Raw genomic sequence first — 26,635 nt, 5'->3', positions numbered from 1 at the left:
TTATCTCTACCTGCCCCTACCTTTGACTTCTCAAATATGGTCAGAAATTTTTCCGAGCATCTACAGGTTTGTGATTCACATGGAATTTGTTTTCTTCCTCTTTCTGAACTACGGTCTTGTTCCGACCATATTCATTGTCATACCAGGTTCTCCCGTAGACCTGTATGTGCTTCTTGTGGAATTTCCACATCCAAGGTCACACCTCCGCACAGAGTACAAATCTCAATCTAATAGCTTCAGTTCTAGTGGCTGAAGTACTTTATTTTCTTTCTTCTTTTTAAACAACTTCTTTTAAAAGAAAAATGCTTATTTCTCAAAAAAATTGCATCTTTAGTGACATAAGATCGGATGTTAAAGATAAATAGGAACTGCTGGTCAATGGGGCTACTTTTGACAAAAAGCCCTGACAGCTGATATTTTGACAACAGTGAGCTAAAACAGATGTCAAACAGAAATTCTGTCAAATTACAGTGAAATATGTAGAACATAGATACACACTCCAGCTCAGCACAGAGACAAGGCCACAACCTAAAGAGAAAATGAGGAGAGGCAAAACACTTGATAACACTCGATAAACCTGGCCAGGAATGACTTTGTAATTAATCTAAGAGAGCTAGGTGACATGGAAAAGCACAAATTTTTGGTGTATAAGGAAACACAGAAATATGTAGTTTTACAAGAAGAACAAAGCAAGCCATTTCTCCTACAGATTTTCCCTTGTGTTGAACTGTTTGCTGTCTAACAAGGGTTGAGTTTGTAACTGCAGTCTTCTTTTAGGGGAGACACTGGGTCTCTCTATGCTATCTAGCTACTTTCATAAGGCTTGTAGGAACCAAATAACCCCATCAAATATGGTTGAGATTGACCAGTAGGATCAAAGACATACGTAACTTGACTGCATGAGCTTCTGTGAGAAGTCAGGTTTAAATAAATCAGAAAACAACAACAACAAAATCACCCCTCAAAGTACCTAATCAAGCAAGAAACTTTTCATTCAGATCCATGTCAAACTCATGAAGAAAATTCAGTGGGGTGGAAGGAGGGAAAAACAAAAGCACAAACAGTCCCAGCCACCATCTTTTGGGGAATAAACAATACTGCTTGGCACACAGTTACTGCAATACGGGACACCGAGGAACAGCCACTCTGGTCACTGGGCCAAGCTACCCTGAATCAGCCATTTCATCCCTCAGCAATCCTTTGCATCAGTCAGGCCTCCTCATCAAAACCAGCTGGGCCTAAATGACCGTGATCTACTATTTGCAGTTCACGGTTGTGACATATAAATAGATCAACAAGAAAGCTAAAGCAAAAGCTCTGGTTTCAAGCAGGATCTTTTAGAAAGACCAGCTCTGATGAGGAGAACTGCTCATATTGCTTGAAATTAATAAAAGAACGAGGGGTAGGGGAGTACTTGGCCTACAGAACAAGCTTGGATCCAACACTGCCCTGCCAGTTGTTTAGCAATGAGAGTTCAAAACAAAGATATTTGACCTGTCTCTTTCATTTGTGCAGTGACAGCCAGAATAACTGGCTGCTACTTTAGGGCCTCATCCATACCATTAAAATCAGCAGCAGTCTTTCCATCAACTTCAAAGAGGCTTGGGTCAGGTCATTATTGCTGTGGTAGGGTCCACGCCTGGGCAACGAGGTTGGGTATAATTGTATTTCTGCCAAGTTCATTGCTAGTTATTTCCGGAATGTAAATAATAGGATGGTTTCTGTTCTCAGTCAAATAATAATTAATATGGGTAGAAAGGAATATTTCTATTTCCCTAAGATGCTTCACAGCATTAACTGCTTGAGATAACTGAGATGACTCTGTCCTTTCATGTTTTCTTGCCTTGATCCTCAAAAGAAATACTATTTGTGAACAGCACAACATAAGCTTCATCTTAAGTAGCAAAATATCCCTGTCAATGGTCATGCCAAATATTAAGAGACATTCTCCAAAGTCCTTTGCTAAATGCTGCTGATACCTTTACCTACACTACACCACATTGCACGCTTCGTGACAAGACCTTGCGAAACTGTTACTACTTCAGGCAATCAAACAAGACTTAGATCGCAGCAAAATTGTTTTTACAGCTTTTTCCCCGCATGAATTTGCTGTACAGAGTGAAAGCAGCTTATGATGCCTCAGACCTGCACTGTTTCTCCACTCCAGTTGAATACAATAGTATTTCACTGTCTCATAAGATAATACCAGACCAGCTTGGTTAGGTTTTCTTAATCCAAAAACATAATGTATAAGTATAGCTGAATTCAGATTTGGACATACCTGGAGAACTTTGACCACAAGTTTTCTGTAGCATTAAAAGTTTTCACCTCTCCTCTCATTTTTTGTAATGTTCATAGAAGGTCCAGTGAGGAATAATTTCTGTCACTCTGAACACAAGATTTTGAGTTCTGCACCATCTTTAGGCTCCAGTTTTCAGGAGAGCTCACTTCTTATTTACATATCAGAGCAAGTCATCAGATAGAGACAAAAGGTTCTAGCCAAAGTTCTGGTGTCCTGATCTATGACCTTACATGTGACAACATGATAACGGGAGGTAGAAAGGACATGTGAACATTTTTATACTTTGCAGATCACTATCAAAAATCTGACCTGAAAGTTCAGGAAAACAGTAAGACATTCTGAGTAAATCTGCTAAAGGTATTAGTACCTGTTTTTGGCATCTCACATATTTTTCTGCAGAAGCGAGATTGCTTACCTTTACGAAAATGAACCTTCTCAAAATCTTGAAAATTAAGTACCCCCAATATAAATGCAAGCCTTGAAGGATCAATAGCTGCCCATTGAATAAAAAATACGCTATGACAGGAGTCGTGGAATAGTATGTAGGCTGATACAATGTGGCACGAAGAATCCTAAAAAAACAAAGGTCACTGTTACGGTGCAAGATTCCTTCTCTGTGCTATTTATAACAATTTCTAATTTCACATTCCAAACTGATTAACTATTTCCACAAAATATTAAAAAGCCCTGCAAAGATGATGAATTAATTAACAAACCTCGGTTTAACTAGATTATGCATCACAATTAAAACATAGACTTCACAAGATAAGAAATTTGAGTCTTGCATCAAAGTATTCTAAATAAGGTTAGAAAAATCCCAGGTTTTTAAATCTTGAGCTCTGTGTGGTCAAGATATAATGCAGTTCAGAGCTTGTCTATACCATCTTTTTTCATGCAAATTCCCTCTAATCTGAAATCCACACTCTAGAGAAACTCCTACAAGCTTTTCAACCGGGCTCTTTGTTAATTAACATGTGTTTTGTCCATCTTGAGCCTTCACTTCTTCCATATTATTTGGGGCTTTTTTGAGTCCTTTTAATCTCATCACATTTTGCTTCCAAGCTCAAGAACTCAAGAACAAGAAACTCAGTGAAGCAAAATGATTGGAGATCACTTGTGCAGTTAATCAAAAAATAACAAGAAAGTAAAAGACATCAGCATTTCTGAAAGAGAATACTACAGGAAATTAAAACCTTGTGTTGATCAATGTTCAGAACTATTAATTTAACCAGCTTGAGTCTCTAAGGGTTTGTCCACATGCAGGGAGGGGCATGAAGGCAAGCTAGAGCAAATCAGTAAAACGGTGAATGTGAAACATATTAAGCACTTTTTGAAAGCTAAACATGTTAAGCATTAAGCACACTAAGCACCCGTGTGGATACTCCAAAGCAGATTAAGTCATAGCACTCTGAAGTCATGTGAGCGTTGAATAAGTTCTAATTTATGTGCGTTGACTTCATAGATTAATTGGTTCACCTTTTCTGAATGCTCCCCATGTAAATGAGGTGGGTTACTACCTAGGAACTAGGTAGCAAAAAGAAGGCGCTACAAAAATTAAATATAATCATATAGGACTTTCACTTTAGTTTGACTTTGCAGCTACAGCAGGAGGGATGGAATGAAAGGCACAGTGATTTCTCTTAGTTAAGTAGTTCAGTTCCCTTGGAAACACAGCAGCACATAGTATTTAACTACAGTTTGTGTAAATAAGTTAAATAATAAGTGAAAGCCTTTACTAAGGTATCACATTTTCAAGAGATTCATTTTTAAACCATTTTTACTTAAATTAAATTTCTACTTTAAAGAAAATGACAGTTTTCATCCACCCTTCTAGGTGGCCACTAAGATCAATAATAATGAAAGCTCATCTTCTGCTCTTTAAAGCACAATCAGTTCCTTTTCTTTTTCCATCACAACCAATAATTACCTCTCACTGGAAATGGGAATGAAATAAAAGCTTGTGACTACATCAAATATTGCTTACCAGCAGGGGAACAGGATGATTCTTGTGATGAAGAATGTGATAGCAAAGATGATAAAGAGCGTATTGCAGGTTTTCTGCCAGTGAGCATAATTAAACATTTTGGCTGCCTGCATTAAATAAAAACCATCAAACATATTACAAATATTCTGTGAAATAAGTCCCTTTCTAGTATTTTCATAAACAAGAAGTCATCTTCCACCTAAGCAGGAAGAAAGTTTCCTCCGCGTTTGACATGTAGAGCAATCATTTTACTTATACCTAATAAAGCATTATCAAAACAGATTCCTTGTTTATATTTCTCCTTTCATCTTAAATGAAAGGACTGTATCAAAGGCCTAAAGAACAGCTTTCTGATCAGAATACAAGAGTACTATGGAAACACAAAGTGCTCTTGGAGACAGAGGTCCATCCCTCTATCTCGGAGCAGATGGGGAATGGGCTCCCAGCCATATCCACCAGCCCAAGGAGCCGCTGCGGCCCATTGCACCCAGGCACGCTAGCAACTCGATGTCACAGACCCTCCTCTGTGCCTCCTACAGCCACTGCTTCCTCTTCCTGGAGGGCTGGAGGTCCTTGCTGTGGTCTCCATCCCACTAGGAAAGATCCTAATTACTGCTTCCCCCCAGCTGCAACATGCAATTCCCCTGCTCTGTTTAGGAGTCACCCTGGCCACCACGGGATGAACCAGCTGTTCCCAAGTGTGAACAAAGCTTCAGGTGCCAAGCCCAGCTCCTAAACAGCTGCTTGATGAACTTTTTTTTTTTTTTTTTTTTTTTTTTTTTTTTTAAGTGGCAGGGCTGAACTCAGTTATTCCCATACCCAGCTTAAGCATCCTTCTTGGTGCTGTCCCACCAGGTGACAGTACAACCATTTGTGGGGCCACAGAATGAATGGGGTCACAAAACAGCTCAGGGTTAAAAGTATGCCAGCAAAAAATTGTGTATATGTATTTAATCTGGATAAGACCAACTGCATGACCCCACATTTAGCTGTTCCAGCACAACTGACAGTATCGGGAGCAGAACTGAGTAGCGAGAAACAGCAGCCTAGAAAGGCTGCGTGCACTGGCACTGCCACCACCAGAGGTGACAAAACTGTGCCCTTAATCCTGGTGTTATAAACCCAGAATAACTCCACTGAAGGAAACAAAGTGCGTGTTTCTCTTTGGAGAAACCCAAACGCATGTTTCTAGGACCACAGAGCTGTCTGCAGAATAAGACACTTCTTAATCTTAAAGCATTTCTTAAGTGATATTTAGTGCAGGGATGGAGAAGAAGTGAGAAACTTTTCTTCTGCCAGTACCTGAAATATCTCATTCAGAAACAGTTTGAGTATCTCCAGCCAGCACTGTATGATGTAGCCATACCCCTTGGACCAACACAGGGGTGTGAATGCTAACAAAATTAAGACAGTTTGAAGAAGCAGCCAAGTTTTTAGTTGCTAAATTTGCTTGAGAATTGGTATCATGACAAGCTGTTCACAGGCTAGCCAACTCAGGCTAATTTTATCAGTGAAACAAGAATAATCCAGGGAGGCACCTGTATTTCCAGTCCCTGTTCTGTACTGCAGAACTTCTCTGTTATGTTCTTTTTTCATAACCGATTGTGTAATGGAATATCAGCCTAAATTATCTAGATGCTCTTTTTTATCTTACAATTTATGACTGTGTGAAGCTGTGTCTCTGCCGGGACAGGGAGGGAACTTACGGAACTGATGGCAAAGAGATTAAAACATCACCGAATATAACCTGGGCAATAAAAAAAAAAAAAAGATGGGGGGCAGGGTTACCTCGAGCCAGAAATCCGCAGTATCGTGCACGAACATCACCAGCGTTCCAATACGCAAGTAATTGCCACACCAAGAGCAGCTCATCAACCCGATGGCTGCCAAGTGATGAACGACGTGAGCCAGAAAATCCTGCGAGGAAGAGAAGGGAAGAGGTAGAGCCAGGCAAGGAAGGCTTCCGAGGGTCTCCCTGGGGTGCAGCGACCGGCAAGGCTTGTCCGGAGCGTCGGCAAGGTGGCCTGGCAGCCAGGGGTGCACAGATGTGTGCAGTGCCAGGGACGGACTGATGCTGCCCTCATGTGGCTGCACCAAATCCAGTATCAGGGCAGTAGTTATTCTTATAAGCTTCGGTTTGGGTTGGTTTTTTTTTTTCTTCTTTTCTTAGAAACAGAGATTCTAGCCACCAACCAGCATGCCCACTTGCCTTCCTTTTGTTGTCGATCCCCAGCGTGAATAAGAGAGACCAGTAAAAACTAATCTCAGCCATGTAGTACCAATACTGGGATGGCAGCAAAGTCTGCAAAGAAGAAAAACGCAGTTGACACAGAGAATAGCACAAGGTGTATGCCAAATGAAATTACTTCTTTTTTCCTTTCCTCTCTCTCTCTCTTTTTTTTTTTTTTTTTTTGCTCCTCTGCTGAGTCTTGCTTAAAAAATTAAACTAACTAAATCCATGTTCTGGGCTTCATTAAGGAGGATGTTTTGGGAGCCAAATATTTTAACCTTTACTCAGACCAAACTCTCAGTTTCTGCAGTTCCTCCCCCACCTCCAAATTTTAGCATGCCTTTTTCTATGTTTTGTCAGAGAACTACATACACACTGCTCCTGCATTTAATTACAAACAACTGCAAATAAATGAAGCCCTTCATTTCGATGAACAATTAGCATTTTAAACATTCACGCATCTCATGACTAGGATGTCACTACTTCCACTAAAATCCTACGTATCTGCCTAGGGAACAAGAGGGCTAGATGCTGCATTAACATGAGGTTGGCTGCTCACTTGGTTCTGTACTGCACCAAGGTGGCAGGGGGTAGGTTTAGTTATCAGGTCCCACAAGTAAGAGAAGCTGGGAAAAACCAGCTGGAAGGCAAGATTTTTTTTTTTTCTTTTGGCCACTGCCTAGGAAAGGAGTAAGGAGAAGGCAGCGTGATGGGACACAGATTTATAAGAGCAGGAGGGAAGGGGGGGGGGACACAAAAACCTCCAACAAGGCGGCAGTTTGCTTGGAGTCATTTGTTAGGGGACTGTTAGTAAAATATTTTAGAAAGAACAAGAGCCTCACGACCCACAGAGGGAGGAATTGAAAGCAGGGCCCACTGAGGACAGGGCCCACCAGGCTGCTCGGTGCCTGGAGCCTTCTGCATAGCGCCTCCAAGCATCCTCGTGACTGCTGACAGCTTAGGGTTTCTGCTCTGAAATCCGTAACGCACACAGCAACTGCTGTGGGCGACTGGGTGGCTGGGACGGGTGCAGGTCGTAGTTGTCTGGCTGGAGGACTGAGCTGCAGCAGAGCCAGATCACGGCCAAGTCCTGCAGCAGTCAGCAGGAGGCACCGAGGATGGGCAACAGCTTTGGCGCGGCACCTCCCGACGTGGTACCGGCCGGAAGGGAGAAGCACTTCTTGGATCACCCCTTCCAACTGGGAAAGACCAGGAATGCCTCAAGGCCAATGGCCCGATGCCAGAAAGCTCACCTGAAATGGATAGCCAACCCATGTCTGCCATATGTCGTAAAACCAAGGTTTCTGGGGAAGACAGATGATTCAGAGACTGATCAGCTGAGCAACAATAAGTCATCTTAACTCAAAACCCTCAATACTTTAAAATTCTCTAACTGAACCAAGCTAAAAGGTTATATTCTCAATAACTTTGTCCTCCACCGATTTCTAAAGGGATCTTGCATCTTGGATTTATTTTATCGGTCCCAGCTTTTCGGCTTCTTTTCAGGACACCTGAAACATTCCAGTTCATCATTTCATCACCCAAAACAGTGGGTGTGTGTTTTATTACTGCAATTACTCAAGACATGTTGCCACAGTGATTAGATTTTGCTGTGTTTACCAGCCACACACACCACTGGTTCGGCGTGATAAACTGTTTGGGAGAAGAGCCTGATGAATGCAGACACGCTCAGAGCTGCTCTGCTGCTCAGGAGGAGCCCTAAGGACACGCCGGGCAGAGCCCACACAGTTACAGGGAGCACTCGCTCTTTGCTGCTGAGTCAGAAGCTGGGAGTAATTCCTCACTAAACACCTGTGAAACACATTGTTGTTGTGACCCCAAAAAGTGCTGCCAGAAAAGTCTCATAAAAAATAAAAAAAACAAAAAACACGGCCATGCGATGTATAGGTGTTAACAAGGCGTGTTGTAAAACTGTCTATGTGACTTCCTAAAGCCTTCCTTAAAAATGCTGATTACTCACAAATTATTTTTCATCACAAACGTTTAAGAGAAAATTTAAAAAATCAAAGTAAAACCTAAGTGCACATTGCAGCCTACCATCTAGATTGCACGCTTCATGGAGATTTGAATCCAAAGAGCCATTGAAGCCAGTGAGTCTTTCAATGGACTTGAAAAAGTTCTAGAAATAGGTCCTCACTTCATTAAAAATATAAGAATGTCAAGTCTTTACAAAATTAACTTACATCATATAGAAATATAAGTCCAGCAATGGATGACACAAGATAAAATGAAAATCGCCAGCTGCAAAATTAAAAAGAAAGAATAAGAACAAAACATTATTTTTTCTTTATAAATATTATCCTGAGCCAGAACTACAGCAAATCATTGTATGTCACAGCCAATCTTCACATAAACGTCCTCACACTCTGCATTAGATATAGTTATCTATTAATTATATCTGAATTATTAATATCTAAACACTTATATTTTGACTAACTGACCAAAAAAGTATATAATTTTACATTATTACAGTACGGATATCTTGGTTGTGTTTTTCACAGTAAATTTCCAGCCAGAAATGAGCCGATCCAGAGAACAGCCATAGCAAATGTAAATCTGGTGTTCAGGGAATTTATTAGTGTTTGATAGCACCGACCTTCCCCGCTGTATCAATCTTTTTCAAATATTCACATTGGACTAAGAACATCTCACAGTTCCCCATCTCCAGAAGACCTTTCAGCCAGGTGGTGCATACGTTCCAATCTGAACACATACGGTGAGTGCTGCAAGCACCAGCATCGACTTGTTTTAATTGCTGAGTTAATTTCTCTGGGTGTCTCTTAACACCAGTTGTTAAAAACAGGGGAGCCCTCTGAAACTTTCACAATGATTACAGGGTAAGTTTATGTGTTACTACAGAGGTCTAAATTAGCTGTAAACCTCAACCTTTGACCAGGCTTGCCAGCATTCAGCTAAGCCTCATCTTAGCTTTTTCTGGTTTAAATGGATATCCATCAAGGCAGATAAAACCTTCAGGTTTTCATCACTGAGCTGGTAAGGAAGAAAAAAAAAAAGTTCCTATGTATCTTAGCAAACCAAAACTACATTGCTGCTTATATATGTCAGAGGAGGATGCTGTGATTTGGAGCCAGCAATCAACATTGCGAGGACTCGGGAGCCAGCGTGGGAGGTACCATCCCTGGGACTGGGTGCGGCCGGAGACTGCCGGAGCATTCCCACTCCCTCCTCTGCAGGTGAGGAATCACAGAATCACAGAATGGTTGAGGCTGGAAGGGACCTCGGGAGATCATCTGGTCCAACCCCCCTGCTCAAGCAGGGTCACCTAGGGCACGTTGCACAGGATTGCATCCAGGCGGGTTTTGAATATCTCCAGAGAAGGAGACTCCACCACCTCTCTGGGCAACCTGTTCCAGTGCTCAGTCATCCTCACAGTGAAGAAGTTTTTCCTCATGTTCAGATGGAACTTCCTGTGTTTCAGTTTGTGCCCGTTGCCTCGCGTCCTGTCGCTGGGCACCACTGAAAGGAGTCTGGCTCCATCCTCTCGACACCCTCCCTTCAGATACTTGTACACGTTGATAAGATCCCCTCTCAGCCTTCTCTTCCCCAGGCTAAACAGGCCAAGCTCTCTCAGCCTTTCCTCAAAAGAGAGATGCTCCAGTCCCCTAACCATCTTTGTAGCCCTTCGCTGGACTTGCTCCAGTAGTGCCACATCCCTCTTGTACTGGGAAACTTCTTCCTTTTCACCCTTCTCCTTGGCAGCCACCAGCCCAACCTTTCCCAGAGCAGCTCTGCAGGATCAGGAGGAAAACACTGCCCACCTGCACACGCTGGTCGTGGAGGGACATGCATGGCCCTGGACCTGCTGGGATGGTCTTGTAGGATGAGAGGTCCCAGGAGGAGGGCAGAGAACTGCCTCGCAGAAAACTGATTTGCTAAAAAGGGGGAGAGCAAGCCTTCCCAAGAACAGCGCTTTAGCTAGTACTAATGGACTGAGAGATGTATAAAAATGATGATTATGGTCTTTGGCAAACGTTAATGAAGTGTCATGTCAGAGGAGAAGATGAGAGTCTGTCTGGTGAAGGCAGCCCCACCTTTGTGAGCCCTGCACCTCCTGCAGGCGAGTGTCCCAGGTGAAAGAATGAGATATGCAAAGAGTTAGCTTGCATTTTAAAGGAAAAACAAACAAGCAAAAAATGAGGACATGGAAGGGCAGAGGCTAGACAAGGAAATGTGTCTTATGCCTGCGGAGAAAACCAAGAAAACTATAAAATTGCCACTAGATGAAATGGTAATAAACAATCATTATGTTGTTCAACCTTAAGGTATCTTTCCTCGGATGACATGAAAATAACCCTTTATAACACCTACAGTGCAGACAGAAAATTTTAAAAGGTGCATGGCAAAAATTCGCAGAGCAAATGGAAGAGGAGAGTGGAACCTGCAAGTAATGCCTGGCTTGGGTTAACCTAGAGACATTAGGAAAATAACACCCTAGCATGGGACTGCCTCTGTGCGGGGGCTGATTCTGCCTGCGCGTGTCCTCGTATTTCAGGCAAGGCAGGTGTAAGCAGCCCAGAGGACAGAGTGGGACTGACCCTGAGTTCAGTGTTAAGCATTTCCTTAAGTGGTTTCCTGATCAGATCAAAAACATAGGGCACCTTACAAGGCTGAACCATTAGTTCCCAGCCCCGCAAAGATATATTGACCGTGCCTAGCAATAAACACCAGGTGCTTAATTGACTTCAGATGAACTCATTATACATGCAAGTCTGCCAGAGCACGATCTCATTTTGCATTTAGCCGAGCTTCTTTATGAATCTGGTGAACAAAACTCGAAGCAAAATTCACCCAAACTCACCAAATTTTACCTGACAAATGACTTTTAATCTCTGAACGTGTCCACTAGGGAGGGTATTGAACAACAACTATGTAGAAGGATTCTTCTAATTTAGTTTCAGGAATCTTTTCTGTTGAATTGAGTCTAACAAAAAGAATTTAGTGGATGGAGTTAAAGGCTGGTAAGTCTTTTAAGGCAGGGAAGGTTTCATGCAAACGACTTTCCAAACCCCAATGTTGCTTAACTGAGAGCAGTAATAGCTGAAGTATGCTTTAGATCTGGCTCATCAGATTTTCCTTGTGATTCAGAAAAGAGATGCTGGAGATTCCAGGCTTTCAAAATGTCATAATGCTCATAACATTGACTACTAAAGTGGAATAACTCTGTTCCTCATTTGGTGCCTTGAGAATTATATCCAATTAAACTCACTGACAAAGAGCAGACCAAGGTTCACAAATTGCACAAGAGAAACCTGCTCGCTTCATTCTCACTCAAGCTGCCAAGCAAGTTTTAATTTCAGTCTTTACCACGTATGACTAGAGCCATGCATCCATGGCAGGCAGGTCATGTAAGGATAGCAGGAAATCTTACTGTCGCTTGCAAAACAAGGTTAACTGATCCAAAAAACAATAGCAAAAACCTCCAGGGATGTCAGTTTGCCAAGACGGTTCACTCAACTCAGTTAGGCTTCAGAGTGTCACAGCTATAGCTATCAACTGGATTTATGCCCAATAGAGGACATCACAAAATCATTACTGCATTGATTCACACTGAAAATAACCTTGATGAACTACTCAACTTGGAGCTTTGGGGCTGTACTTTCAACCCTCATTCCTGTGCTTAAAACAACCTACACTAAAAGAGGTAAAATATTATAACCATGGAAATTTTTGCCAGTATAGTTATGTTAGTCAAAACCCAAATATACAGGACATTAGGAAGATGTTTTATGTTGGTTCAGTTTATTTCAGCTTCCAAAAGTGATGAGCTGTATCAAGTTAAAAGTTTTTATCAGTAAAATCCTGTCCAGTTTAGGATTTGGGGTTTGTACGAGGTTTTGGATAATGCTGGAATAGTTAAATAGTAAAATGTGCAAGTACAAGGAAGTTCTCAAACACTTATGAAAAAATCAGACTCTTGAATGCTTTTCTGGTTTTTGATCATATGCGGGAGGTTTTGAAACATTTTAAATATTCATTATAATCATTCACAATTGTTGAATGGCCCTTTCACATTAGCGTATTTGAGTTTATGTTCCATATGGCTACCCAGTGTCCAAGCTGGGCCCTCTACCATTTAATTAGGATGCCATGATTCCTGCTCTTGAACCAACTGCTGCATGCATACTAGCATCCCAAGATGACAGCACGGATACATATTGAACAAGGGTGAATAAGCATTTTTATTCCCCTACAAATCTTGGCACACTGAAAAATGTTTTCCTGTGCTCTGCATATTTTCATTAAGTGCTGCACAGCAGGATCCTACAATTAAGTCCACTATTGCACAGTGAAGAAAACAGTGAAATACTTTGGAGAGTTTTTTTCATCTTTAAGAAAGAGAAGAAACTGTTAACCTAATACTTGAAGTTACTGCATTTAGAGAAATGTTAGTAGCTCCTTTCAATCTGCTTATATATGCACAAAATCAAAAACCCCAGTTGGATAGACTCAGCTTTGTGGAATTGAGCTCCTCTGGAAGGGCAGCTCATCTCAGGCACCCAAGGACCTTGATCATTTTTTTCCAAAACCAACAAACCCACAACAAACAAAAAAGAAGCTGTCTCCTCTTACAAAGCCTCCTGGAATTTCCGAAGCACCGTTGGGATCTCAAGGTTTCGCCGTCTCCTGAACCACTTTTCCACCAAATGGACTGTACAGTTACACTTCTTGGCCAGACCTTGAATCTCTGACTGCAAAAAAAGGAATAATGTTAGCAACAACATCTACCCAGACCTCATCTTCATTTATTTTGTATTTCATAGATCAGCTTCACACTGTTGTGAGGTCTGAACTTTACAATATTACTAACATTAACTATCTGTGAGGGTTCACCTTGCAGGCTTCCTGCTTTAATTTTCAAGTGACATTCACAGAAGTCATGGATTTTCATGACATACATTAATTTTGATAAATAGAGCAGGCATGAAATGTACAGGTCTAGAAACTGTGCTATTTTCTTTCTGGTGACTTCTGATCACTTCAAAGATGCAACTTTTACTGCTAAGCAAGAGATTTAGCTGGGGAGGATTTTGTGTCGTGCCATGTATTACACATTGGCATTGAGTGTGTAATGTCTCACCTAATTAAAATTAATTATTAAACTGTATTTAAATGAGTCTTGCAGGTGGGACACTGGCCTGGAAGTAAGGGGAGCGCTAGTGTGTGATACGGGGCACATTAGCTAGTGTTTCTGAGGGAAGACCCAGACTGCCTCCTTTTGGCACCTGAAAAGAAATCAGGGCTGCAGCGGTTGCCCCTCAGCTTCCTCCGGCTCCTCTGTCGGGAGAGGCAGAGGACACGGTCTGCGCAGGGCTCAGAGCGCCCCGGGGAAGCTCCTTCCCCAAAGGCTAGGGTGCAAATCGCGGGTGACAGTAGGACCACCTTCACCACGACGAGTCCTCTGAGCGGGACACCTCAAGGAGGCAGGCTCAGTCGTTTTACAGGCAGGGCAAGAAGTGCTGCACGTCCACTCGGGCACCAGGCGTCACCCGGCTGCCCTCATGCAGGAGGAGGACACAAAACAGAGACCGGGAGACTTGCCCAGGTAGAGAGGAGCTCGCTCGCGGACACGAGTCCACCTCCTCCTGACGGCGTCAGGCCAAAGTCGCAGGAGGAGCATGTCAGGGAGAGAGACGGAAAGCAGAAGTCCCATGCAAAAGTCAAAATCCCTCATTATTAGAAAGCACATATTTCTTCCCCAAAACTGTGTAGGAATGCTGTAATTGCTTGGTATTTTTAGTTACGTAAGTGAACTTTTTGAGAGTGCGTTCGCACCATGGTATCTGTTTCCCATCAACAGTCAGGTTGCTTCATTTTCTGAGATGGTAAATGTTGACTTTTTTTTTTTTTTTTGGTTCAAATTTAAAAATCAACAGCAAGGTAATGGAAAGATTGTTTGCTTTTCTTTCTCACGTAAGCCAGGATTAAGTAAGCAGCAATATGACAGACCAGAAGGCCTCCATTCCAGTGTGCCAATATTATTGCTTGCAATAAATATGGTATCACTTTCCAACAACAGATGTCAACTATGTTTTCTCCAGGCAGAATGAGTTATAGATGGAGCACTGATCTTCACTGGAAATAATATTAACAGTATAACCTAGAACAGCACGCCAGAAAATTAAACATCTTAAAAATATATTTTTTCTATTTTGGATGCCATACACCCTGTCAGCAGGACAGCAACATAAACCCAAATAAATTAAGTTATCTGTCAATCAGCTGGAACTCATCCCATGATGTCATTGCTGATGGCTGATTGAAACAGTGAGATGTGGGATTTTCCAAACCCAGAACTACTTTAGAAGAATGAAAATCCTTACTTGGGATGGATGTTTTGTGCACTCCCGGAAATAACTCTCTAAAACGGGATTAGGCTGTGGCTTCACACGTCTTACATTCTTTATACCTAAGGCTTTTGCTAGAGGTACAGCAATATATCTGAAAAGACATAGGAGGAAAAACTTTAAAAATGCAACACAGTTATAAGATCTCAACTATTCTCATGTTGGGATATGAAGAAAACAAGTCTGAAACATTTAAATCGGCCATAGGATACGTAAAACTGTGCACTGTGACAGAAAGGAACCGCTTCCTAGCTAGTCTCAATAAGGAACCATAGATATTAGCAGTTTTGCAAAAAGCAAACCCAAGCACTTAAATGTGTGGTCCTAAAACGCTACAAAACAAAAGAATAGAGCCCGATTTTTGGGCCCTCGCATTTCTCAGAGGCAGACTGGAGCTGGGCAATAGTTAAGGGAGAGCGAAGTAAGAACAGATGCTCTCTCCATGTGAGCTGAAGGATTGCTACCGGGATACTTCCTCCTACTGGCAGAGTGTCATTTAGCACATTGCTTCACAGGACTGCGGCTGCCAGGAAAACCAGGTCCTGCTGGCAGCCTCCAGCATGCGGCACCTCCTCCGGCCTCCTCCAAGGCTCTCGTTCTCTCTCCGCTGCCTGCCGCGAAGAGCTGCAGAGCAGGTTAACTGCTGCTCTTCCTCTTGGGCAGGCTCTCCTGAAAAAGCCCCCTCGTTCCTGCTGATATCTGCAATTGATTCCTCATTACTCAGAGCAGCGGTCACTTTTCCTCATTCACGGGCAAATTCATGGCAGGCCAGGTGTACGGGCTAATTACGCACACAGGCGATTTCCGACAGCAGTGCAGGGAGACACAGCTGGGCAAGCGTTTACTCAGGAGACACTGCGAATGGTTGCAAGCATATGATCCAGATTACTTTTGAGCTCTAACATGAATGATCTTCTCTGGTTCTGTCTTAACTGTGTCCAACTTACGACATTCCAAATTTCCTCATTCTACCCTGAAATAATTATAAAAACACACTAATCACATTCTTTAGAGCAGAAAAAAAAAAAGTCAAGCAATAATAAACAAGTCAAAGCACTGAAAACGTTCGTGTGTGTAGCCTTCTTCTGTGGAGCCAACCTCTGCCTGTCCCATAAGATTCCAGCTGCAGAAGCAAAGCAATCTATCTTTCAGTGCCAAACTGAGAAAAAAGGAATGAGGATTACTAGAGCTGCCTAAAACGTTCACATTAAACTTTGAGATCCCTCCAGTGTGCTGAGATTTGCGACAGTTGCACACTTGGGATTTATCAGCCTCACACAAATGTTCTGGGAGAGCACCTACTGAAAGGAGAAGTTTGGCTTGGAGGATAAATAACTCTACCCTTCCACCAAAAGGGCAAAGCAAAAGGACAACCAGGTGTTTTTAGAAGAATTATCTCTCTAGTAAAAACAGAGAATTAGAAGTATCAAAATGCTGGTCCAAAAAACCCTGATAGGAATGTTTTCTTTGCAGACTGGACCACAGCCACATGTTCCTAATAATGAAAATATTTCCGAATTTTTCACCCACCACATTATCAGTACTAGATCTTTTTAGCTAACTACCAGCTAATCCTTCCTTATGAAAACATCTGACTACTGATTTAAAGATATCTTGATTTTCAAATATTTTTAGCATTAATGAGAATTAACAGTAGCATAAAATTGCATGCATGTTTCTTACCTTTCACTGAAAAATCGAATAATCAGCAACACAAAAGCATATGGTATTGTGGCATATAATTGATGTGGTCTTGGAAAGACAAGGCCATCACGGTCTACAAAATGTGCCCATGAGACATTGACAGGCATCCAGATATTCTCCCACCAGAACCAGCTGTTGAGTGTCTTTAATATGTGCGCCATGCTAAGCAAATAGAAAGATAACTGAAAGTTATTCCTGCCATATTAAAAAGAAAATGCATGCAATAAAATACACTGAATCTTGTTATGTATAACAGTGCTTACAAGCTGGTAGGACACTTCCTACAGATAAGGTACAAGCAAATTACAGAATATTCAGCCAAGGCTTTGGTCCCCAGAGAATAAGCTCTCCGGGCACACGTGGGTTGCGTTAGTACTGCCGGTCCAACAGAGGCCCTCTGCATTACATTCCCGGCAGACAAACCGCAGCGGCTGTAGAGGAGAGATGTCCAGGTGTCTCCAGAATTAGTCATCTGAAGCTGAATAGACTTGGCCACATAGCTCAGGAACAAGGAATGAGTAGCAGCAGCGCCAGGGAAGAACCCACGGAGGTGTGGAGTTGTGGCTCGATTGCAGGAAGCTGGAAACCCCTTGGCTCGAGCATGCAGGTGGGATTATAATCCAGGGGAAGAGAAAATCATAGAGCTAAGTCTTGCGCTGGTATAAACTGATGCAGAACCTTTGAAATCTGCAGTGCTGTCAATTCACGTTATCTGAAGCCCTTTCCCATGCACCGTACGCAGAGGCAAGTCCTTTGCTGTGGCAAGCGAAGGGTGAGGGCCACCAGAGCTTCTTCCTCCTCGCATCTCCCAGCTACTCAGAAAAAACCCTAGTGGGAGACAGAGCTGGCAAAAAGCACCCAGGGGAGGTCTGGCTCCACGGCTGGGATGCAGTCATTCACACTAGATTTAGTAGCTGGTCAAATCTTTTATAACAATCATTAATAATCTATCATATAAATACAAAGAAGATAATCAAGAGACTTGATTTCTAACTTATGTGTTGAGTTTTCTGTTTCTAAATTAGATATTAGGGGAGGAGGGTGGAAAAGAGATGAGAAGGCACCCCCTCGCTCGGTCCTGTGATAACGAAGACATTATTTTGCTGCTAAGTTACCCCTGCTTAATAGGCTAGCAGTAATACCTTGATCCTGATTTTGCAAACACCACTGTGCACAAGCATATAAAAATTACAGTGCACAGTGAATTTACATGGGGATTTCCAGGAACTACTGTGATTTAAGTGTGGCCAAGCCCTAGGCCAGAACAAAATGTCTAAAATCAATTCTTGGAGGGAAAAAAAAAAATCTCACTTACATCAAAACATTTCATTCTTATAAAAAAGTCTCATTTTCAACTTTTACATTTTATATGATGTATTTAGAGCTTTCTACTATCCCTCATTTAGTTGTAAAGACTTTACAGAACAAACATATTATATACCCCATAAAAATATTTTAAAATAAAATAAAAATAGAAGTCAATATAATGTTTTCCATAAGGTTGAAATAAGTAATTTTTCTGGAAATAAGTTGAAATAACTTTTTTTCCTTAGTGAAGTTTCCTATAAAGCAGAAAAATTACAAGGAAATACCCGATTTCACCAAAGCCTACTTTTCAATGAGAAAACAGTTAAGCTGGGAGAATTTCAACCAAGCCTCCTCCCAGTGTCAGACTTTCCCATAGGGAGAGCTTACAGTAGTACAGGATCGAATGATAAGATTAAACCCTGCTGAGGGCGGATGGTAGGTCAAGTCTTCTCACACTTCCAGAAAGTCCTAGAGATCTCTCCAAACTGAGCAAGAGCCACAATTTGGTTTTGTCTGCATTCCCGCTTGTCACCCGCAGGGGATCAGGACACCCTGCTTAGTGCACTCGCACAGGATTGCGGACGCAGACCCAGCCCGCTCCGAAGTCTGCGTTTAATCATGAGCTACGAGCAATCCCTGCAGTCCACACCGGGCTGTTCCCATAGAGGAGCGGGGCTCCGCCGAGGCCTCACAGCAGGTTTGTGAAACGGTGACTTTATATCCACCAGCCAGAGCTGCGTTAACAGACACTTTAAATCAATTTACTGGCCGTACACAGTAGTCAGTATTGGGATATTAATAACTCGGCCATTTAATCTTTTTAAATGCTAAAAGGGGACAATAAAACCTACTGAATGGACTGTGTGTGTGTGTATAAGCAAATGCAAAAATAAAGGAGGGAGAAATCACAATTGTTCTTGCACTGAGACTTTTTATGCCAAGTTTTGGCCTAGAGCGATTTTTTACTGCTGAATTATAAACTCCTGGAAGTCAGGATTTATAATGGGGCTGCTCACAGACCCTTAACTACAGCTCGCAGGCGCCATGATAATGAAGCAGGGCTTTGAAACATGACATTTTAGGTCAGACAAAGACTTGCAGACATACTGCCTTAGAAGACCAGGAGGAGACGCTCATTACACAGCGGTGCTTCTTTTTATTTATTTATATTTATGTGCGTGTGTGTGTAGCACATTTTTTTATATATATATAAATCTGTGTGTGCATTTGTGTGTGTATACACACGCACACATGTACATATATATATATAAATAAACCAGACTGTGCATTGCAAACTATCACAAACCATAGCTGTAATAAAAATGGCCAGCCTATTATAACACAGTGTAAAGATCTCTAACAGTCAGCCTATGGAGGGATGGCTTGTGATTATATATAGACGCAGCATACTCCAGCACTGGCAACACCCAGTAGTATAAATATGAATATAAATCCTTGGGATCTAACCAATTCATCTTTTCCTTCAGTGCCTGAATGCCTACTGCAGTGCTGTTAGCAAAGACTGCCCTTGTAGGTCATTGATGAATTCATTGACCTACCTCTATTAAGCAAAGCATGTAAGCACATGCTTAATCTTAAAACTGAAAGGAATTCTGGGTCTTGGGATCTGATCCAGGGCCCACAGATTTCAGCGGAAATCCCTCCTGGCAGACACCTAACGCAGTCATGGAAAGCAGGGCTCTTTGACGCTGCCTCTTGTCGAGGCCCCTGTGTTTCTACCGGCTCTCACCCGGCGCACAGGGGATCAGACCGTCCCTGATGGATGCTGTCCAAGTTATTCTTAGAAAACTGTTGATGAAAGAGAGTCCACAATGTCTGTCTGCAGCCTGTTCTTATGTTTCATTACCCTTAAACTGGCTGTTTACCCTACATCCTACCCATGTTTCTGCTGCAGCAAATCAGGCTGTTCCTCTCAGCAGTCATGGAGATCGCCATCAACGAGGCTGTTTCGTACTGGGAATGTTCTCCTGTCTCCTTTCGGCTTTGGCAGGTCTCAAGAGGATGTTCCTGGAGCGCCTGGAAGGTGAGGGGATCCCTCCAAACACACTCGGGCAGCAGCAGACTGAGCATTTTACAGTTTCTGCTTCTACCCTCTGTGCTCCTAAGCACTCCACAGCTGTGGCTGTGTGATCAAACACTTATTCCTCCTCAAATCAGGAGATCCTGAAACATATAGAAACTCCATAAGTACTATTTCATAGCATACATCATATACAAGCAGGGATCTTTAGTTCTTAGGCCACAGTTGTGGCCCTTCCAGCTCGCTAAGAAAAGCCTCCTGGAGCGTGCACACACACTGTGTATTTTCTTCCTGTGTTAAAAGGAAGATGACGCCTGACAGAAGTCTCCATCGCAGAAAGTGCTGCTAGAGGCAATTAGGAATAGCTCAGTACTAAGCTTTATTTATCATCTCCTTCTCCATAGCTACATACTTGCTACTCTCTAGAAATCTTGATTAAAATTAATATCGGAACTAAGTGACACTTTCAAGGATGATCCCATCTATTATCCCCATCCCTATTGCCCAACAGGTTGTTTCAAAGCTCCCTCAGCATCACCAAAACAAGTAATCCAGCCCTATGGCTTGCTCAGCACATCTACAGCAACCACTGCCCCAAATGCTAATCCTCATTATCAGCTTCTCCACATTAGCACTTGATTGCTCCAATTTAAATCATTTGCTTTGAATCCTTTTAGCCCTAAACAATGACTGTGTGAGTTGTGAAATGAGAGGGCAGAGAATGGGGGAAAAAAAAAGAGATGGCTAGAGCGCACACTGCTCATTTGTCCCTAGCAAGCTTTAAAGTCTGTTAGAAAAGCCATAGCTGCTTTTGCTGATCTCTCCTCCTCTCTGCTGATCACACAGCTGTGATTTGACCTGGACACACTGACCTGGGCCATCAGCGGTGCCACTCGATACTGCCTTCCCGTCACCAGCTGCCTGCACAATCGTGGCAGAGGGACTTCTCGGACCCCCTGAACCCCCCATCCACGCCAATTTAGCAGGCAGAGGCTGAGTGGCCAGAGAGCGATCTCGGCTCCCAGACCGCATCAGATTAAAGGCACCTTGCCAGCACCACAGGAGAGAAAATTTCCCCATTATTGTTTGCACAGGATGTTTTCTGAAGAAAAAAAGGCTTTCTTTCATCAGGGTGGCATATGGTTCTGCCACATTACATGTAGACCAGTCTCAAGCACTTAGACATATTTTAAATTATGTTTGTCTACACTGTTTAATTTTGTTTTTAACCCAAAGACACCCGGCAGCTTGTTAAATGCTAACTGCTTAGAATGACCAGCAAGCCTCCAGCACAGCTTGGCTATATAATCTCACACTGACTGAGAAAACCTCTTCTAAATACCCATAGTGCGAGACGGACAGCGGAGGCATCCACCATAGATGCTCTTGTCACGGGCCTAGTAAATAGGCAGAAGTCTTTCCTTCAGCTGTCCCTTCTGCCACCCAGGAACAGGGGCTGCAGGCAGCATGGTGCAGACAGGCATTTCCTCAGATAGTGCCTGGAATCTTGTTGGGAAATGGGAGAACCAGTTTCTTATGACTCACTTAAGGGAAGTGTGGAAGTGTATTTTGCAACAGGCTCATTTTATGTTGCCCAGCAACTTTCACCCCGAAGAGCAAGTGCCAGGACTGCAGCGCTCAGGACTCGGGCTCAGATCCCCAGTACCTCCGCGTAAAACCAGAGCACACATGCCCTTACTTTAGTCAGGAGCTTGTTACAATACATCCAGCGTAACCCCAGCTGGCGGCCATCGGTTCCAGCACTGGGATCACGCCATCGACGCTGGGTGCCAAAGAAGGGCGACCGCTTTAGTTTGTCTCCCTTCATCGCCAGCTGTCATCCTCCCCGCGCACACGCTGCTTCCAGCGAATTGGCCGCGGCTGCGAAGACCCAGTCTCTCCTGATTTGGGACCAGCTCTGACAAGAAACTTGAAAGCCTGCCTGGCGTGAACCTCCTCTCCTATTGCTGCCACTGCTTAGCGCAGGGCGTTTTTCTTAGAGCTCCTAACGCAGCTGTGGAAGCAGCTACGTGTCAGGTTCACACAGCAGCCAAGTGACCCGTATTCTGCTGAACCCAGCGTGAAAAAAAACCTGCTGCTTCTTCCCGGGTTCACGTCCATATGCAAACACTGTCAATGTTATTTTCATCCATAAAACTGGAATCTTTGCCATTGCTCTAAAAGTACCTAAAAGCCAGTCTAACAATAAAATAAAGATGTTTTACAAAACTGGAAAGTCCCCCTGCATCCTGAAAATTAAACACTCCAGATAAGGAAATGTAATCACCTCCTTGCTACGGAAGAATCTCTTCTGCAACCTGTCTAATCTAGTTTTAAATTGGCTAGGGCAAAACAGGAAAATCAGGAATGATTAGTTCAGGAATTGCATCCCTTATAATTAAAATCAAAGCCTACACAATTGGGGAGTACCAAAGTGAAGTCTATTTTAAAGCTCTGTTCCCTGGATCCTGACATATTCAGTTAAAAAAAATTTAACCTAGAATTTTTAATGCTGTTAAGCAAAGAACAAATTTTTGTTTGACATAACTAAGTGGTTAGATTTTGAAAAGCAAAGTCAGAAGCTGCTTTGAAGTAGAATTTCTGTCTACTACAGTCTGGGGAATGAATAAAAAAATACAGAGGAAAAGCTTTAATTTTGCTCCTGTGTAAAAGTTCAGAAAACTCAAAATCTTGCTTGCAAAAACCTAACTTGCAAGACCAGAACTAAGAGAAGGCAATATCCAGATTTGAAGGATGTGTTATGAGGACCTCCTTTCCTGATCTGTTGAATAAATTGGAAAACCCAGTAGATCACTAACACAAACATGCACGTGAAAAGTATTCATTTCTTTAAGCATCTTATTAGACTGTCTACTGGGTGTGATTCTGGAGGTGCAACAGGAAAAGAATAAAATCAGCAAAAAGCAAGAATAACATCTCTCCTATTTCTCTTATCATGTGACAGAAGTAGTAAAGCTGGTGCACTAACTGTGGGGAAAAATCAAGACTCTCAGATATCAAAAGAGATAGCAAGGCTATTTCAGGCTGTTAGTCATCAACATTAAAGCAAAGTGGTCTGAAAGAGTTAATAAGGTCCTGATCCACTGTATCACATGTTTTGTTTTCGTTTAAGAGTAAGCAACAAACGCATGAATTAACACACAAGCTTCAAGCAGCAGATTTGTGCTCTGCTAATACTAGATAGCACAGTGCTTAAAGAATCCCATGTATTAGGTGAAAAAGATGCAGAGCACACACTTCCTTGTTAACAGTTTTGCAACTTTTTTCCTACTGAGAATAGCAGAAGCATTAGCTAAGAGATATCTTAAAAAAAAAAAAAAAACCCAATACTGGAGAAAAGTGGGTTTTAACAAAATTCAAAGAGCTCACATGTGCAAACCCTAACTTGCTAATGGGTTAGTATCCGTACAAGTGCCGACAGCTGACACTGTGCCACGGAGCCTTTCAAAGATACAACAGCTGCTTTATATGTACAGACAGGACATACAAACTTGCAAGTTTACGAGCGATCATAGGATCGCTCATAGGATCACAGGACGTGATCCCAGGTTAGTTTCTCCACTGGCAATTTTTTATGCTAAAAAGTTATTAGCCCCTGAGGCAATAAGGGCAACCCTGTCCTCCACCCTCTTCTCCCATCCAAAAAAATCCACTCAGATATCACTTGTTCGTTCTAGGTACCTGCCCGTTAGAAGCACTAACTGTTACTTCTAGCTATCTGCCTCTCGGAGACGTTGCTGATTTCTGCTTCTTGGCACAGTTTTTTGCATTTGACTGAATTGTGTTTCACAGTTGACCGGCATACAGAATTTGAATTGTGGTTTCAAGGAAAGCATTGAAATGAAGAATATTGGGTTGATACTAGAATCATTCTGCATCTTGCCCATCTTTTCTAATCCTTTTTTTTCAAATGTGAAACAAGGATTCCAGTTATATTTCACACAGCCTGAGCCACAGCATGTAAGGAATCTTATCAAGTCTACGCACACAACCAGTGGTACCACAGAATAAAAGAGCTGTCAGACTTAGAGGTTCTTATGGTGAAACACTCTGAAATACTCTATACATAAAAAAAAGAGTTAAATTAAGACTGGTATGAGACCTTTAACTTCAAGTTTACTCACCAGTGTGTACAAATCTCAACTGTAAACAGTTATAAGTGCTTGGTTATAAGGCAATTAGAATATTTTATGTCTTTTACTATTCTATCATATTACCTTGTAACTTGGTTTCTATATTGTAGCATGTTAAAATAGTGCTTTGCAGTAACCCTCAATTAAGGTGGCAAGTGAGTTTTATTATATTTTCCCCTGTTCTAAAGGGGTGGGGAGAAAGAAGAAAAAAATAGAGAACTGTTTGAAAGAATTCATTTTCTGGGTGAAGTTTTCAATACCTTCTCTACTTAAAGGTGAATTATTTTGAAGTGTCTAAAATTTGTTTAGCTGATAACAGGCAGTTGAGGGAAGTGAAAACTAGTTCTTTCACTGTACTGTTACACTGCAAACTATGTCTGCTTTTAAGCTTTAAATCTGTAACATTGATCGAGTTGGATAAAAATTCAAATCTCTGCAATAATCTTGAAGTAATAAAACCTCATTTGTATGAAGAAATGCCCTATCAAAAGTACAGGTTCATAGGTAGATGCTTAACTCATAAGAGGTTTGAGCAGACCAAGAGGGGCAACACCAGTTGCTTCAAGAACTTGCTAGTAGAACTTGTCAGAATGTAACAAAAATCTGGGTTTTTTTTGTTTTTGTTTTTTGTCAAGCATGACCCCCTCCCACCCCAGTAACACCTTGAGGAAAACATACAGAAATGATTATTTTTTGTAATTTACCAAAATTTTAGTTGAAATAAACACTTGAGGTCTGACTTTTTAAAATGCTAAGTTACATAAAGGGGATTTTAGCAGAGGTACAAGACTGCTTGAATCATCTGCTCATACGCCAGGGGAGAAAAGACTACAGGAGAGTACAGGCACACAGTGTCCAGCGTGCTGACTGCACGAGGCACACACCAGGGAGCAAGGCCTGACATAGGCAAGCATCCCAAAAAACAGACTAGAGGTAGATGGACCCCAGATTTGTGATGTGAAAGAAAACACTGGAAATAAGGTGGCAGGTGCTTTTCTTTCAGAGACGAGAGCCAGATTCAGCAAGAGGCTTCCGTCAGATCACACGTGTGAAGAGCAAAGAGGGGAGAGTTTTAGGTGGAGGTGGCGGTGAGACACACCAGAAGCCAACTCCATCGAGGATGGAAGGTAGCTACAAGCTCTTTCTTGCTGCTGCCTTTTCTATGCCATTTCATGTTTCCTTCCTATGACCCTCTAGTTAAACATACATAAAGAACAGCAAGCGTTGGTGTTACAGAGTACTTTAGGTGACTGCACTGTAATGTCCCTGCGCCCCCAGTCTCCTCGCTTTGCCTCGTTGAACTACAAGCTTCTCAGGAAAGGGAACATCTCATTACTCACACACTTGCATCATCAAGAATAAGCACGTTATTAGCAGTAATGAGTACAGCAGTGCCACAAAACATGGGAAGGGAGCAGAATATGTGGAACTGGACAGCAGGCCTGAGGGTGCAAAGGCAAAGATGCTGACTGCGTCGCCTGCACTGTGGACGACTCGATGTTTTAAATTAGCCCTTGAGAGGTAGGGAACGAGACGAGGTGGTGCAGTTGCACTCTGCAAATTGTCTTATTTACCTCCTGAAACAGAGTCGGGCAGACAGTGAAGGTCTTTGGCTATCATGTACACACGGTGGCTCAAACTAGTACATTGCCTTTAATGATTTCACCACCACCCCAAACAAGAAATTAAACTAAGCCTCTTGTGCATCACAGTTCCTAGTTCTCCTCCTGTCGGTTATCCCATCCTTTGCAATTTAACCTGCTCACACATTTTCAGCCCACAAAACCAGCTAGAGGAGGAGCCAGAATATAACTGCTATTTCATTATTTCAGCTTCTGTTTGGCATCCCCTTCATATCCTAACAAATGCGAGAAATATATCTTCAGCTAACGTGTACCAGTGTAACTTCTTCACCAGTGGTGTCACCCCGCCAAAGATTTGAGCCAAGCTAGGAAGTTAACTAAAAATAGGTATACATTACAAAAATAAGAGGAAAAAAAGCATGGAGTTCCTCCACTTGACTGTTACAGCATTACTTTGAAAGAAGCATGTGTGGCAGCTTGTTTAAAGTGCATTATTCATAGCAGTATTTGCTTCAGATCTTCAGCAAGTAAGTCATGTATTATACTGTTAAACTGACTTTCATATGGAACGGATTTTTCATAGCATTTTAAAGAATAAAATTTGAACCCGCTTTTTCAAGCAATTTAAATTAAATGTTTTTTTTTTAATGAAAACACATTTACATTATTAACTAACATCATTTTTCCTGTTAATATTTTCCGCCCTTCTCATTCAAAATTAAGTATTCTTAGAAACACTTTCTAGAATGATGATACAAGAGGTAAAAAAGGAGAAGCAAAAACTACTACTGTAACCCGTACTTCTCTAAAATAGAAAGCAGCTCTCGTGGGTTGGAATAATTAGTGGCAATATATAAAATCTCACGAGCACCTGTTCCAAATGCCTAACTTGTTAGAATTCCTTATCCTAAGACTATTAGGAGAGTTGCTCAAACTTTCCCT

At 42.1% G+C, this 26,635-nt stretch overlaps 1 protein-coding gene across 1 annotated transcript in view; it reads right to left on the bottom strand.

Moving 5' to 3' along the window:
- The window catches only part of CERS3 (ceramide synthase 3), a 47,844-nt gene that overhangs the window by 19,165 nt on the left and 2,044 nt on the right, over positions 1-26,635 (bottom strand). Inside the window, exons 3-11 of the mRNA XM_067305923.1 lie at positions 16,587-16,769; positions 14,880-14,997; positions 13,129-13,247; positions 8,721-8,778; positions 7,770-7,820; positions 6,496-6,588; positions 6,075-6,203; positions 4,287-4,393; positions 2,718-2,874 (exon numbers count right to left, since the gene is read on the bottom strand). Coding sequence (XP_067162024.1) covers positions 2,718-2,874; positions 4,287-4,393; positions 6,075-6,203; positions 6,496-6,588; positions 7,770-7,820; positions 8,721-8,778; positions 13,129-13,247; positions 14,880-14,997; positions 16,587-16,768 — 1,014 coding nt within the window. The 5' untranslated portion in view covers position 16,769. The remainder of the gene's footprint in view (positions 1-2,717; positions 2,875-4,286; positions 4,394-6,074; positions 6,204-6,495; positions 6,589-7,769; positions 7,821-8,720; positions 8,779-13,128; positions 13,248-14,879; positions 14,998-16,586; positions 16,770-26,635) is intronic.

Source organism: Apteryx mantelli, chromosome 15 (assembly GCF_036417845.1).
Source record: "Apteryx mantelli isolate bAptMan1 chromosome 15, bAptMan1.hap1, whole genome shotgun sequence".
Lineage (NCBI taxonomy): Eukaryota > Metazoa > Chordata > Aves > Apterygiformes > Apterygidae > Apteryx > Apteryx mantelli.
This window is presented reverse-complemented; position numbering and strand designations above follow the sequence as displayed.